The 14,191-nt window shown below is 38.3% G+C and overlaps 1 protein-coding gene across 1 annotated transcript in view; it reads right to left on the reverse strand.

The window, feature by feature from the left end:
• RXRG (retinoid X receptor gamma) overlaps positions 1-13,388 on the reverse strand; it is a 43,174-nt gene extending 29,786 nt beyond the window's left edge. The window contains exons 1-2 of the mRNA XM_087726367.1: positions 13,094-13,388; positions 6,533-6,783 (exon numbers count right to left, since the gene is read on the reverse strand). Coding sequence (XP_087582493.1) covers positions 6,533-6,783; positions 13,094-13,142 — 300 coding nt within the window. The 5' untranslated portion in view covers positions 13,143-13,388. The remainder of the gene's footprint in view (positions 1-6,532; positions 6,784-13,093) is intronic.
• Between the last annotated feature and the right edge of the window lie 803 nt (positions 13,389-14,191).

Raw genomic sequence — 14,191 nt, forward strand, 5'->3', positions numbered from 1 at the left:
AAACCTCGAGTGACGAAGCACCCACAAACTATTACATTGGTTAACTTTTCTTGCTGTCAGAAAATTTCTCCTTACTTCTAGGTTGGATCTTTTTGGAGAAGCTTCCATCAATACAGTAGGTAGACTGTTTTGATAGTGTGCAGATCTTACCTTCACAATTTAATTGTAATTGTTTTAAATACAAGAATTATCATAATATTGAATCAAAATACAAATATTATAAGAATTAAATGTATTTATATTTAAATAAAATCTAGGTAACTGAAACTTTTACCCATTATCTCTGGTCCACGTTTCTTTGGCAGTGGAAAATCGTTTCTGACCATATTCCCTATGGCACTGTACCTGTACCTGTCATCCTTCTTTTCTACAGCTTAAATAACAATAGCACTTAGACTTATATACCATTTTATAGTGCTTTACAACACTCACTTTTCAGAGTTTACAGAGTCAGCATATTGCCTCCAACAATCTAGATCCTAATTTATTACCCTAGAAGAATGGAAGGCTGAGTCAACTTTGAGTCGGTCAGGATCGAACTCCTAGCAGTGGGCTTAGTTAGCCAGCAGTACTGCATTTTAACTACTGTGCCGCCACCACTCTAAATATCCCAAATCTAATCAAGAAATGAAAACATGGAATTTTATCAGCAGTTTCTCTTCCGAAGTACTTTTATCCTGATTGGTATAAGTCATCCCACTGCAAGGCACATAATTAGTCTTCCCCTAGAATTGGAATTTTCTGACCATTTCCTGAGGTTGGGAGACAGCAGCCACAATCCTCTGGCTCTTCCCTTCTGCATGTGACTATGGTATGTTCTATACCCTATACCCTATCAACAGTGGTGAAGCTAGGGATGGATGGGTTAGCTTCCATTTTCCATGTGCTTCTTTTAAATAAAAAGTTTTTTTTTTAAAAAAAGATAGGATTGTGGAAAAACTGTGCTATGCTTCTGACATGGAAAGAAGAGATTTATTCTTTATATTAATTAAACAAGATAACTTGGTTTCCAGTCTGACTGATGGCAGAAAAATGGAGGAGACCAGGAGATGTCAGACCAGCACCACTAGTGGGAACTTGGATTCCGTATCATCCCTCAGGCTCTCTGGCAGTGAGTAGGTCAGTAGTAGCTCCTTATGGACTGATTCTACTCACATCTACTTACATTTGCTGTGAGTATTCCTACCTTTCCTCCATCCTAGAAGAGAGCTCAGTATAATCCATTCCTGACTGGCAGCTTCTTCTGGTTTTTTTTTTTAAATTATAACTGAATTGAGGCCCTGTCATATAAAGAATTTCTTAGAAAGCAGCTTTAGACTTCTATGATTTCACAACATTGGCTGAGCTGATTTATTTCCTACTCAGCTGTCTTATATTTCAAATTATAACAAACTAGCCTTTCTTTGAAAGCTGGACCCTATATAAGCAATCCATTTTATTCTTTGAGGCCTCTCTATCTCCAGGACGTCTTGGAAGAGAAAGGTTAGCTTCACCGCTTTGTAGTATTTTTCCTTCTCCAACTCCAAAGTCAGTATGGAGCAGGGCAGGAATTCTTTCACTGGTAAAAGAAAAGTGATATTTATTATACCCCAAATAGTTTTGAAGGCTTGGGTGTAGAAACTATGGTAGTGTGTTTCCTTATGGGGCATCCGATGCCCCATATATAGCAGATGAGATACAGAACTACAGAGATGCAGAACTACTCTGTGGGCAACAAGGAGAAAGCCACTGAAGCATCTTTAAACATTATTGCAAATGATCAATATAATAACATGCCTGTAAGTTTATAAATTAGTCTTCCTTGAAGAGGAGAGGTTTTTTTTCTTGAAAGAGAGCAAAAGAGAATATAATTGACCAATTGAACAATATTTGAAAAATCAAGAGCAGAGATAGAAAATTTTAAATAGCTATTAACTTAATCCATTTTAATTGATCATGGATTCCTGCTTTCTTTCTGCACTGATTCTAGGATCTACATGGGGCAGCCTTTGAAGAGTATTCGGAGACTACAACTCGTCCAGAATGCAGCCGCGCGAGCGATTGTGGGTGCACCTCGGTACACCCACGTTACACCTATCCTCCGCGAGCTGCACTGGTTACCGATCGGTCTCCGGATACGCTTCAAAGTGCTAGTCGTAACTTATAAAGCCCTTCATGGTATTGGACCTGGGTACTTGAGAGACCGCCTGCTGCCAATTACCTCCCACAGACCCGTTAGATCGCACAGGGTCGGCCTCCTCCGGGTTCCGTCTACCAGCCAATGCCATCTGGCTACCACCCGGGGGAGGGCCTTCTCTGTTGCAGCTCCGGCCCTTTGGAATGAACTCCCCGCGGAGATTCGGACCCTCACCCCTCTCCAGGCCTTCCGGAAAGCCGTCAAAACCTGGCTGTGCCGGCAGGCCTGGGGTTGATGAGTTCCCCTCCCCTCTCGACTTGTATGGCTGTATGACTCTTGTGTATTTTAATTACGTGTATTGTGTTTGTATCCCCTTTCCCCTTTTGAGTTGTTCGCCGCCCTGAGTCCCTCCCGGAGAAGGGCGGCATACAAATAAATTAAATCTTAATCTTAATCTAGGATGCATTTTAATACTTTAAAAAAGAAAGAAGAGGCTCAATTTTGTTCCTGTCACTTCTCTTATGCTGTATTTCCAAATTCTAATATAGAGGGCATTGGTGTTTCCTTAAAAAATATTTGCAGCCTGGTTCTTGCATGCTAAGTTCAATGATGTATGACATTTGGGGCAGCAGCTTGAATCCAAATCCATTAGCTGGCTGCTTGCTAATCCCTTAGGACCAGCTGCCTCATCCCATTAGCAGAAAGGCAAATGTGGCACACTTCTTTGAACTACTCAACAAGACAGCTTGACATTACAACCTTGTTCTGAAAGCCATTTCATGACAACTAGGAGGACCTAAATTTGGTAAACAGAGTTGGGGTTTTTTTGACTGAGTATCTTCCACACACAAGTGACTCAGCACTGGGAAGAACAGGATCGAGAAAAATGAATATGAGGTTGCTGGGCTATCAAAACAGCATAAAAATAAGTTATGTCAGTGCTAGAAAGAATTACCCCAGGGAAGGGCTCTTGATTTTTGTCAGAAGAGTTCTGTGGAGATAAGTTCCATTTAGCAAGCTGCATTTTAATTCATCAGGTTTCTGAAACTGAATGAAAATAAAAATATATTGACTTATCTTAGTGTACTTTTAACTTTTCTTTTTCCTTTCCCTTAAAAAAAACCCCTCATTCGTTTTCTGCCTGTGGTTGAATTATCACCAGTCATTTTATTACACACTAAAAGATTTGTATTGCATCATTAGTGAATATATATCTTTATATACACATTTACAATTTTTAATTTTTTCTTTCTCAGGGTGGGCAGGCAGGGGAAGGGGTTATTTGGGACAATAGATGTCCAGAAGACAAAAATAAATGTTCCATAGGTCAGAAGTGCTCAGTATATATTCATTCATTCATACATTTCTGTAACTCAACTCAACTCAACCAAGTAACTTTGGCTTAGAATTCTAAAATTCTAAAAAAAATAAACAATTTAAAAAACATTAAAACAATAAAAACATCTACAAAATAAATAAGTACAAACATCAGGCATGATGATTAATCAACTAATATTAAAGCAAAATCCCGTTACCTGGCTTTACTATTAGTTGATTAATCAACTAATATTAGTTTAGTCCAGTATCCTAGCTGAATCTCTATTGAGACAAAAGTAATTTTACTGTGAGCTGCATAAGACAAGGTAAAATATAAATTAATCTAGAGAAATAAATAAATAAGTAAATTAACTATGTGCCTGTAACATGCAAAAGAGAATTTCAAAAAACAAAATCTTTGAGTGAGGATAGTTAGAGAGCAGTTCCACTCTTTTTCTACTTATCATTTCTCCTCTTTTTTTTATTTCACAAAATGTTGAGAAATCAATTATCCTTTAGAAAACCTCTAGAACCACTGAAAGGCAATTTTCAGCAGGAGGAGGCAGGAATGGATGGACACTGATTTGGCCCACTCTTTACTCTATATTAGTGATGGTGAACCTTTTCGGCACTGAGTACCCAAAAGGGAATGCCCGTATGTGCACGCGCATGCTTCTGCTGGACCAGTGATGGGATTCAAATAATTTAACAACCGGTTCTCTGCCCTGATGACCAGCTGGGTAGGCGGGGATCAGTGGTCATGTGACTGGGTGGGCGTGGCCAACTCAACGTCACTCAGGTCGATGGGCGCTTCACCTTAGCTGTTACAATGTAACAAGGGTTAACTGGAGAGGCAGTTTCTGTAAGCAGGGTAATAAAGATTAGGCTAGAAACAACACCAGAATGTTTCCTTCCTGCCTTCTTTACATGATTAGCTCTGTAAAGTGGGGCACGGACAAAATGAGATTTCTTCCAACAACCGGTTCTCCAAACTGCTTAGAAAGCTACCAACCGGTTCTCCCGAATAGGTGCAAACTGGCTGAATCCCACCACTGTGCTAGACCACCAGAAACCTGAAGACTAGCTGGCCAGTGCACATGTTCATGCCGGCCAGCTGGTCTTTGGGTTTCTGGTGCACAAAAACCACCTGGTCAGCTCATATGTGCACTCCGGAAACCAGAAGAGCAGCTGGCGACGGCACGTGTGGCCACAGAGTGGGCTCTATGTACCACTTCTGGCAGGTGTGCCATAGGTTCACCATCATGGCTCTATATTATTCCCCCACTCTATGCTTTATTGCTCTTCAACCAAATTGTTCTACAAAGCAACTATGAAGATATTGCTACATGGAATCCCATAAAGGATTAGATGCCACCTCAGTCTTTAAAGCTGGGGGAGCTTCAGGTGGCCTAATGGACAGAAAGAATCTGGTCTCCGGTGGCAGAAGCAGGATTGTCAATTCTATCAATGAGATACCAGATTCGCTTAACAACTGCATGATTCATTTAACAACTACAGTTAACAACTATGGCAAAAAAGGTCATAAAATGGGGCATAACTCACTTAAGAACTGCCATGATTAGCAAGATAAATTTTGGGCTGAATTGTGATCACAAATTGAAGACTACCTGTTTAGCTAGACATCTCCCATAGAGATCCGGACCCTTCCCACTCTCTCGGCCTTCCGAAAAGCCACTAAAACCTGGCTATTCCGGCAGGCCTGGGGCTGTTGACTTCATGAACGAGGTCCAGCCCCACCTGGTATGGTGTGTTGTTTTTAAATTTGTTTCTCTTTTTCTATTTTTAACTCTTATCTTTTATCTTGTTTTTGTAAGCTGCCCGGAGTCCTATGGGATTGGGCGGCATATAAATTTATTAAATTACTAATTTAATTAATTAATTGTTGCCTCATGGTCATCAGGCTCAGGAAACAGACACATTTAGCATAATTGAAAGTATCACAACTTGTGATCTTAACCATCTGTCTCCATCCGGAAAACCATCTGTATCCATTAGTTATTTTTTGTCATTCAACACCTGTGAAAGAATTGCCTTTAAAAATTAAGAGCCTTGGTAAATAGTGGGTAAGAAAGAGACAGAACCTGTATTCCAGTATAAACTTGAGAGACCGCCTACTGCCAATTACCTCCCAAAGACCCATTAGATCACACAGATTAGGCCTCCTCCGGGTTCCGTCTACTAGCCAATGTCATCTGGCCACTACCCGGGGGAGGGCCTTCTCTGTGGCGGCTCCGGCCCTTTGGAATGAGCTCTCCGCAGAGATTCGGACCCTCACCTCTCTCCAGGCCTTCCGAAAAGCCGTTAAAACCTGGCTGTGTCGGCAGGCCTGGGGTCGATGAGTTCCCTTCCCCTCTTGAATCGTGTGGCTGTTGGTTATTTTAAATGCCCTGTACTTTTTGTTGTAGTTTTTGTGTTTCCCTTCCCCTCCTTGGGTTTGTGCGCCGCCCTGAGTCCCGCTGGGAATAGGACGGCATATAAATAAAATGAACCTTGAACCTTGAACCTATAAAGTTTCTTTAACTGCTATTGCTATTCTTTATTTCCACACTGCATAACTTTTATTTCACAGAACTTTTTTATTATTTTTTTTTCTTTAAAAAAAACACAAATATGTCATCATTTGTCAATCATTAAAACATTGAAGTACAATTTTTTTGTGTGTGTGTGTACCCCTCCCTCCCTCCACCCCCCCACCCCCCCTCCTCCTTCCCCCCCCCCGACTTCCCAGAACCCGTACACGGTATAGAATTTTAACTAACACAGTCTAAAGTCTATTGAGAAAAAAGAAATAAAGAAATTAATGACATTCTAGATTGACCTTAGCTTCTTCTTACTGAACTAACTTTAAACAATTTAAATCACACTGCATAACTTTTTATTGCTGTAACCTGTAGAAATATAAGCACAAGGCAGGCTTGAATCTAGAACAAAAAAATAACATTTAAACCTTTATTTTAGAAAAAAGAACTCATAGATAGAAAGAGCTCCACACATGGATTAAAATTAAGTTGAGGATATGAAATAATAAAAATGCTGATTGTATTATATTAAACAAAAATGATGAGAGTTGGTGGCTACCTGTGGGCTGGAATGTACAGCAAAACTCATGTCTGGTGGAGAAGTCAAAGGAACAGCATGGGATGAAACGGGGCTCGTGATTCTCCTAACCGGACAGCCTGTTGTACTGCTGGTTCCTATGGAGTTCATGGGGATGGACAGAATTTCTGACACATCAAGAGATGCTTCCAGATGGTTGGATTTGCTGTTTATAACAGAGTTCCCGTTTGGCGACAGATTTCCAGGTACAGACCTGGAATGAACTGGGAAACCTGAAAGAAAAAAGAGAGTAACTTACAGGGAAGAAAAGAGCATATTTTCCATATCAAATGTTCTCTCATTCCTTAGTAGGGAGATGTTCATGAGTAGAAGTACAAGCTTTAGCTTCCTTTTGGGGGGAAATAGGATGCTGGAGACTTCTGTCATCTTTGATTCTTTACTAATATTTTAAAAAGACAAGTTTAGAGGCAAGAAATCTTCCTATGACACAGTTCCTTCTGTTCCCAGCTTTCTGATTCTAATGGTATTCCAACTCATGGGCAAGAAAGTGTTGTTATTGTTTGTTTGTTAGTTAGACTTATATACCGCTTCATAGGGCTTTCAGCCCTCTCTAAGCGGTTTACAGAGTCAGCATATTGCCCCCAACAACAATCCGGGTCCTCATTTTACCCACTTCGGAAGGATGGAAGGCTGAGTCAACCTTGAGCCTAGTGGGATTTGAACAGCCGAACTGCTGAACTGCAGTCAGCTGAAGTAGCCTGCAGTGCTGCATTTAACCACTGCGCCACCTCGGTTCCTTTTATGCTTTTCAGACGAGATTTCCCAAGGGAAATTCTCAAGAAATGGTCCACCTTTAAAGAAAATAACAGCACAAGCAACATATAGGAAGACAGATTACATGCTTTCTGAATTAAGCTGAATGGTATATAGTATCTTCTTTGATGACTCAATAAAACATTTTTTTTAAGTAAGCCTTCTGTACTATTTACAATCCATCTAGTATTGTACTAAAGAGTTATGCTCCCAGGGAGGGGATGGTGCTTATATCTTCTGCTGCTCATACTTAATGAAAAGAACTTAAGAGAGAGGGATAAAAAGATGAAGACTTAGAATATGGATAGAACATAGTCTTTCCGTGAGCAGAATTAAACCTGCCCAGACTCTGACAAATATTTTTAATGTGATTTAGCAACCTGAGCTTTTCTTATCTTTTCTTATACGTATTCTCTTTAAATCAGATTTGACTGTGATCTCAGGTAAGAACATGATCAAGGGAACAATTCCTACAGTAAATTAATAGGTGGATAGGGCAGAAAGAGAGATGAATATGCCCAATTTGACTTGTGTCTATTTACCAGGAAAAGAAGCAGGCCAACTCTAACCTTTCGGTAAGCAACCTTTGGGGGATAAATTTGATGAAACAATTGTGCACTGTTTCATGTTAAGATACAGTGCATTAATCCTTTCTATGTTCTTCAGGATATCAATAAAAAAAAAACCTCCAAATAATTTCTTAGTTGATGTAGTGTGGTTTTTACTAAAGAAGAGAGTGTACCCTAATATTAACACATTTCAACAGTCATGCTTGACCTCTACATAAAACTGTTCCATGTAAGCAACAATAACTAAGAATTATGGGAGGAGGAGCCAACCTCGTGAAGATACGGACATGCAGTCTCGAAGCTCCGAAACCGCAGCCGATGCTTTTACCGCTGGGTGGTTCAATCGGACCTAAACCGTCCCGCAGAGATGGTGAACAGGAAGAATACATCTTGCTGATCTCAGGGACATCGCAAAGTCCCTGATAGATTCAAGAGAAGTTCTTCAAGCTGGCGACAAAAAATCCAGCCATTAGGCTGATGAAATCAGGGCGGCTCCAAAACGGAAGGATACGGAAAGAGAAAGTGTTTCCAGCTGGTGAGGAATTTTTACCGTTTTAAAAGGGACTGCCTATAAAAAACTTAAAGTTAATTTAAATTTGAGAACAGAAGAAATAAGTGGCGGAATTAAGCTTTGAATGGTTTTGGACAGTGGGTTATCTTACTTTTTAAATGCTATGTCTATGGACGGAATTTATGCAAGCCTTTTAAAATGAATGGATTAAGTTTTCTTCTTTTATTTTTTTCTTTTATTATTAATCTTTGCACTCCTATGGACTAAAATTATCCTTCTTCATTACTGTGGGTGTTTTTCCCCTCTTCTATAACTCACTCAAGAATTTGACTATTTTTTAACTTGGAATATAAAAAAGATACAAAAGGTAACAAAGAAAATTGTAACAACAGAGGGAAAGAAAAACACTATTACTCAGAGGCTGGAGGTTTGTGTATTGGAAACAAAACACTTTTACTTTCCTAACTGATTATTCTGGCTTGACACTTCAAGGTTTCACTGTTTGTTTATAGAGAGTGATAAGAAGAAAAGCATACAGATGTTCCTTTGAAGTATATCTTTAATCAAAGAAAATTGAAAATAAGACCTTATTGTGAATTTATGCTTAATCTTGTAAAAACCTTCCAAGCCAGTGCATCAGTGTTTGTCAGCTGGAGATAATGGTACAATTTCAACAGCAGAAAGAAACTCTAAGCCTGCAAAAGATATTGTTAGAAATTCAGAAATTATCAAATACATTTGAGAGAACGGAGAAGAAGTTGGAAAACCTAGAGCAACTAACAGTTAAATATGATGAAGAAATTGGAGATGTTGATCAAGTGGAAAAAGTGGAGGTTAGAGTCCTAAAAACCGAAGAGGAAAATGACAATAAAGAATCTAAATCTGCTGATATCTATGGTGATTGGTTTGTGTCTGGAAATGGAAAGAGTGGAATATGGAAAGAGGAATTAAATGGAGGGGAACTCTACCCCAGATGGCAAGATAAAGAAGAAGAAAAAACAAAAGAGTTTATGGATTTAAAGAGAGAAATGTTATTAGCAACATCATTGATAACATTACTGACAATTAAAGACAAGCTGATTAAGAAAACAGAAGAACGGCATCGAAATTACATGAGAGACTCAATAAGCAATGAGTTGCTAAGAGGAGTCCATACAAATTTGATCAAGGAGATGATTAGAGGACTGATACCACAAATGGCAGAAGACATGGGACTGTTTTGCTACTGGAAAGATACAGGTTGATAGATGGAAGTGTACAATTTAAAACTAGTTAAACTTAGGGAAATTTAGTGACAATAGATGTAATCAAATAAATAATTGATAATGATAATAATGTATACATATGTATTGTTATGATAAGTAATAATTGGATATGACTACCGAATGGTACCCATGAAAGGAAGATTAGAAATCTTTTTGGTTATATATAAAGGCTAATAAAAAAGAACTAAGTTAAATTTAGTTAAGTTTTGATTATTGGGGGGGAAAATGTTATGATACAGGATACAGTCAAATAAATGAGGGATAATGGTAACAACGTATATATGTGTATGGGTACAACATAAGGAAACTGGATGTAAATTGTAAACAGTGATTTGGAAAGGACGATTAAAATTTTTTGTTACTAAATATTATGGATGTTAGCTAGAATAGGCCATAAGGATTCAGTGTTATTGGAGGATTTTAGAAATAGCAAATGAAATGCCAGTATGTGGTTTTGTTTTAAATCTTGGTATACTTTATGTTGAAGGACGTTTAAACAATTATAGTCAAATGAAAATGGAAGTATGATGATGGTAATATGTATAAATATCTGAGTAAAAATACTTGAGTTAATATGAATTATGGTTGATGACTGTGGAAGAGATGCATGAAAGTCTTTTTTAACCAACTGATACCCTTTCTACAGTATGTAAAGAAGGAGGATTCTTTGTGTTGTGTTTGTTTTGAAAATTAAAAATAAATAAAAAATTATAAAAAACAACAACAACTAAGAATTATGTAAAGGAGACTTGTACACATGCACAAATGCACAAACATACAAACATATCTACATGCACAGACTTGCACCCATGTATGCCTACTTCTCACAAGCACTGATATACAAACACTGAAGGCATGGTCAGCCACTGTCCCTATGTTTCTTTTGTTATATTTCATGTAAATATCTTCCGAAACATGCTGTAACTAAGACTTCAGATTATGGGAATTGCAAATTGATTTTTATTCTTCGAAGTTGATAAAACTTTGTACGGCCCTTGTACAGTTTTCAAATGTCTAAGGGTGAAGATGACCATTCTGATTAACTCTATAAGGAAGAAGAGAGACTTCACAGCTGTCTGTCATTGCCAGAATGTGGCGTTTAGCACAAGTGGTTTATACTGTGGCTCAGGGATAGTAACACCTCTTCAGCCTTTCCCTTTCCCCATAAAGATGCCGATGGAGCAGCAATGCTCACTTGGTTTTGGCAGCTGTCAGGACACTCTGCAGAGGTGGCCCAAACCAAGGAAGCAGGCTGAGAACCTACACAGTTTGGCACTGCAATACTCCTTCCTTCCTTCCTTCCTTCCTTCCTTCCTTCCTTCCTTCCTTCCTTCCTTCCTTCCTTCCTTCCTTCCTTCCTCACTCAACTTACTTACTTACTTACTTACTTACTTACTTACTTACTTAATTTCTATAACCACCCAACACATCCAAGCTTACAATTATACAATTAAACTGCAGCCATGATGACAGCAAACTGTTTTCAGGGAAGGTGCCAGATGATCGAGTTGGTTTTGGAAAAAGCCAAGGAACAGAGGGGCATCATTGCTGATGCAAGCAGAATAATTGAAAAAGCCAAAATGTGCCCCAAATAAATCAATATATATACTTCATTGATTTCAGAAAGGTTTAGCTGTGTAAAGCTGTGGAATATCCATAGTAAAATAAGAACCGCATAACCTCTCACTCTCCTTATGTGACACCTAACCACAGAAGTCACGGGGAAGAATGTTCACAAAACAGACTAACTCCAGGTGGGCATATGAGTGACATAAAGCTTTGTAATCTGTCCCTGGTTATTAAATATATATGGTATGCTGAATGGTTACTGAAAAAAGCTGGATTGGAAGAAGATTATATGGTTTTAAAACTGGAGGGAAAAATATCAATAAGCTGCACTATGCTGATGACATTGCTCTCTTAACTAAAAATAGAAAAATGAACTCCAAATTCTAACAATGAAGGTCAATGGAAAAATTGGAACTATGTCTAAATATTTAGACCAAAACTAATTGCGACAACTGAAGTAACCAACATTAGAAGGATTGAGGAAGACCCTGAAACGGTAGATAGTTTCTGCCTTTTAGGCTCGTACATCAACAGTAATCCTTTTTAAATACACCACTATCTAATTAGATTATCTATTGTGATTAGCATCATATCCATCCGAGTCAATTTCTTTCAGAAGTTATCAGGTGAAACTGTTTCTCCTAGCTGCTCATTACAATATTTAGTACAACCGTTTCAAAAACCATGCTTTGTTTCACAAAGCTCCCAATGTTCACCACTGAAAAATACCCCAGTACTGGTATAATTTTATGTAACTTTTGTAATGTGGAAAATAGTCATTTGAAATGGCAATTAGCAGTCCTTTGTAACATTTCAGGTTGATAGTCTGAAGATGAATAAGACAGAGTCAAGATAGCTACTTAAAAATCAGTTATACGTTGTGAAATATGCAGATCTGCCACCGATCTAGCTATCTCCATACTTGACCCTCATAAAACTAAGAAATGACAATGTCATTTTATTTTTGTTGTCCCTGTTAACTGCATGTTGTCAATGTGTCTTCCATTTTTGAGGAAGAAGGGAAGAGTGACATAGTGGAGAACACGCTCCAAGCCCCACAATAATTAAGCTAACATTTTAGATTCAACTTTGGATTTAAATATAAAGATATATAAATGCAGATCGTTGATATCTCAGTCCAATAGTACGTGTGTTAATTCCCATCTCTCACAACTATAAAATGGTTAAACTTGTTTTTTGAGGCAAGCAAGTTGCATACTTATACAGCCTATTATCCTATCTTGTTAAGTTTACTGAGGAGTTATACCACTATGTGGCTACCCTACTTCAAGCTCATAAGATTGTGTTCTGATCTATAAAAATGAATGAAACCCTTGCAGATGCAATTAAGATCTTTTCTTCTGGTGTGTGTTCATCTGAGATAGAGAAATAGAGAAGGGTGCATCCTATAAAATATGAGGCACCAATTTATCAGTGATCAACTATATATACACTAAAAATGCTGAAAAGAGTCTTACAAGTGTTTGGCTGAGATAAAATATAATCAAGCAATGGCTTTTATTTTTATTTCTGGCAACTATTTGACAGACTGCATGTGGGATTTTAAACTCATGAATCATAATTCAACTGAAATGAGCTACGTAAAAGAAGGGTTATGCATTAACTTTTTTTTAAAAAGGCCATCTCCTGAGCTCCAGTAATATAGTAATGAAGGAGCATCTTCCCAATGAGAAAGTAGCTTGCTAGATGTAGGAACATCATTTTCTTTTCCTTAACATGAACACAAATCCAGTGCCTGTTCCATCCTCCCACCTAGTGTTCATCTGCACACAAGCACCTAACTTACTATCTGTGTTGAAAACCTGAAATCCAGAAATGTGCAGGAAGTACTTACTCACAAAGTCTGTGTGAAACTTCAAGAAATGTGGATGATCCCCGTACATCTTTAATCTTCAATCCATCACCTCACTGGAACAGTAACAGTTCTTTCAGCTTCAAAAATCCTTAAAAATGTTTTCTTCTCATGAGCAAATGTGACCCAAAGACAGCCGTTTCCAGCAATTCCAGGGTAGAGCAACCTCCTCAAGTGGAGAAGAAATTATGTGCAAGCAAATCCTGCTTAACCACAAGACAGCGACAGCAGCTGCTGGCTAGAAACAGTTGGAGCTGCTTTTCCCTCCCTCCCTCCTTTTCTTTGCTTGCAGCAGACTTAAAATCTCCCTCAAAGGGAGCTGGATTCTTGCTTTATGGTACCCTGGAAGCTGAATTCATTAGTGAGAAGACCAATCAGTTTATCACTTTACTGGTATAGCTCTCAAGTCAAAAGCTGGGGGAATAAGAATAGGTTGGATATTATTCAGTGTGTTGGTTTTCGGAAATGTCCAGTGCTTTGTGGAGTAAGCAATAATGACATATAGCTAAAGTTATAAATAGCTATTTCTGTGTTGATCTCTCTGAGATACAAATTAGATAATATTATCAATTATCCAATAAGGAGTTTTTTGGATATAAGATTGAGACTTTATTTTGACATTGCCATAATATGATGGATGGACTTCTCTGCCTAATAACAAAACAAAACTGCAATTAACAAGTACAGTAAACCCTTTCCATTGCAAATTGCATCTCCATGCTTAGAAGTGCCAGACCTGTTGATTATTATTTTTTTGATTAATTAGGTACGCTCAAGTTGGTGTTGATTCTTAGCAATCACTTAGACCTTCTTCAGATTGATTTGTCCCCAACCTTGTCTCTCCACAGTGCACACATTGCCACTAAAATCAGGTTAGGACTTCCAAGTGATTCCTGGTGTTTTCCTTGAAAATGGTGAATATATGTTCAAGACCAAATGGGTTAATCTCTTCTTCCACTTTACCTTAACCTAGAACAGTGTTTCTCAACCTTGGCAACTTGAAGATGTCTGGACTTGAAGTCCAGTCATCTTCAAGTTGCCAAGGTTGAGAAACACTGACCTAGAACTTGCAAAACATGT

This window comes from Thamnophis sirtalis, unplaced genomic scaffold, assembly GCF_051295495.1.
Source record: "Thamnophis sirtalis isolate CommonGarterSnake01/CBP01778 unplaced genomic scaffold, rThaSir2_p1.2 scaffold_12, whole genome shotgun sequence".
Classification (NCBI taxonomy): domain Eukaryota; kingdom Metazoa; phylum Chordata; class Lepidosauria; order Squamata; family Natricidae; genus Thamnophis; species Thamnophis sirtalis.